This window comes from Atta cephalotes (genome assembly GCF_000143395.1).
Source record: "Atta cephalotes unplaced genomic scaffold scaffold00006, whole genome shotgun sequence".
NCBI classification, from domain to species: domain Eukaryota; kingdom Metazoa; phylum Arthropoda; class Insecta; order Hymenoptera; family Formicidae; genus Atta; species Atta cephalotes.
Window position 1 is genome coordinate 4827468 of NW_012130070.1, and position 2094 is coordinate 4829561.

The window sequence follows — 2094 nt, forward strand, 5'->3', positions numbered from 1 at the left end:
GTGTGTGTGTGTGTGTGTGTGTGTGTGTGTGTGTGTGTGTGTGTGTGTGTGTGTGTGTGTGTGTGTGTGTGTGTGTGTGTGTGTGTGTGTGTGTGTGTGTGTGTGTACACGCACAGAGTGTCCCGTAATTCATCCGACAACGCAAGTAAAAGTATTCTAAATTGAAAAGTCCTCTATTCATAACAAGATATTATTTATTAAAAATCGCTGAATATTGAAATTTTTAATAATTTTTTATTTAAATACTATTATATCAACTACAGAAAAACAGCAAGAGACAAAAATTGTTTATTTTCTTTTCAGTTCTGAAAATTTTTTTCAGAATTTTTTAATACCGTATTTTCTCATATCGTATTTTCTCATGTTGGGAAAAATAAGAAAATGCAAACTAAAAATTGATAAAAAATTCTGAACAAATTCTTAGAGTTCTAGAGAAGAAACAATTTTTCTCTTGTTATTTTTCTAAAGTTAATAATAGTTTGAGAAAAAAAATTATTGAAGACCAATATTCGGCAATTTTTAGTAATTAATATCTTGTTATTGTAACAATTACAAAAATTACAAAATTATAGACGACTTAGTGTTAGTTTAGTCCGCTCTACCTGCCCATAAACGTTGTTGGATGAATTACGGGACATCTTGTATATATTTTTGTAGATATATTATGATAAATGTCACGTACCATATTTATCTTGTAGGTGAAACAAGTATTGGATGAAATAATAGAGAAGTTACCCGAGGAGTTCAACATGATGGAGATTATGGGAAAAGTGGAGGAACGAACACCGTACGTGATCGTTGCCTTTCAAGAATGCGAGAGGATGAATTTTCTGACAACGGAGATTAAACGATCACTGCGAGAGTTAGATCTGGGTCTCAAGGGCGAGCTCACCATAACATCGGACATGGAAGACTTAGAAAACGCGTTGTTCTTCGATCAAGTTCCACCAGTGTGGGCTAGCAGAGCTTATCCGTCTTTATTAGGTCTGACCGGTTGGTTCGTCGATCTGCTGTTAAGGATTAGAGAGCTGGAAACGTGGTCCACGGATTTTGTTGTATGTGTATACAAAAAGTATATAACGACGACACGTTCTTATGACAGAGTTAACGCAACAATTAATTCTCTTCCAGTTACCGGCATCGGTGTGGCTCGCCGGATTTTTCAATCCCCAATCACTACTCACCGCCATCATGCAATCGACAGCTAGAAGGCACGAATTGCCGCTTGACAAAATGTGCCTCCAGTGCGACGTGACCAAGAAAAACAAGGAGGAATTCACGTGAGTAAGAACGATAATTGAATGGAAGTTTCGTAGGTACAATCTACGCGATCATGAGGACAGAATAGTTATCGTCTGTTAACTCGATTCGTCTTGTATATCGAGCCGAAGAATGACTTCCTTCCCGATTCGTTCGCGTTAGGTCAGCGCCAAGGGACGGTGCCTACGTCCACGGAATATTTATAGAAGGCGCACGATGGGATATCCAAACAGGAATCATCGTCGATTCCAGACCGAAGGAATTATACCCGGGGATGCCGGTGATTAATGTACGCGCTATCACGCAGGACAAACAGGATTTGAGGAACATGTACGAGTGCCCGGTGTACAAAACACGCACGCGTGGTCCGACATATGTATGGACGTTTAATTTAAAAACCAAGGACAAACCGGCTAAATGGACATTGGCCGGTGTTGCTCTCTTGCTACAAACCTAGATAGAATAATTGTCGTTATATTTATTCGTTGTTGATCGCTTTAATAAATGACTATATGAATGTATTGACATCGTGATTATACCTGCTCAAGGAGATAAGTATTTATATAAACATAATTTCTTTCTTAGATATTTTTGCAGCTAATCTTCGTTATGTAGATAAGGCAGTATTTTACTTTTCTTTATTGTATAAAAAATGGATTATAAAGATGTTAACCAGAATTAATTAAGTTTATATCTAATTGTTCATAGTTATTTATAGATATAATATACATGCAAATGCTCTTATTATATTTTTATATTCTAAAAAAGATACAATGTAAATATACCAATATTTTATATTATGTATAAGATAATCGTTTAAATATTATATAATAC

The 2094-nt window shown here is 36.0% G+C and overlaps 1 protein-coding gene across 1 annotated transcript in view; it reads left to right on the forward strand.

The window, feature by feature from the left end:
* LOC105626844 (dynein beta chain, ciliary) overlaps nt 1-1717 on the forward strand; it is a 20837-nt gene extending 19120 nt beyond the window's left edge. The window contains exons 33-35 of the mRNA XM_012208137.1: nt 699-1055; nt 1132-1280; nt 1423-1717. Coding sequence (XP_012063527.1) covers nt 699-1055; nt 1132-1280; nt 1423-1717 — 801 coding nt within the window. The remainder of the gene's footprint in view (nt 1-698; nt 1056-1131; nt 1281-1422) is intronic.
* The last annotated feature ends 377 nt before the right edge of the window (nt 1718-2094 follow it).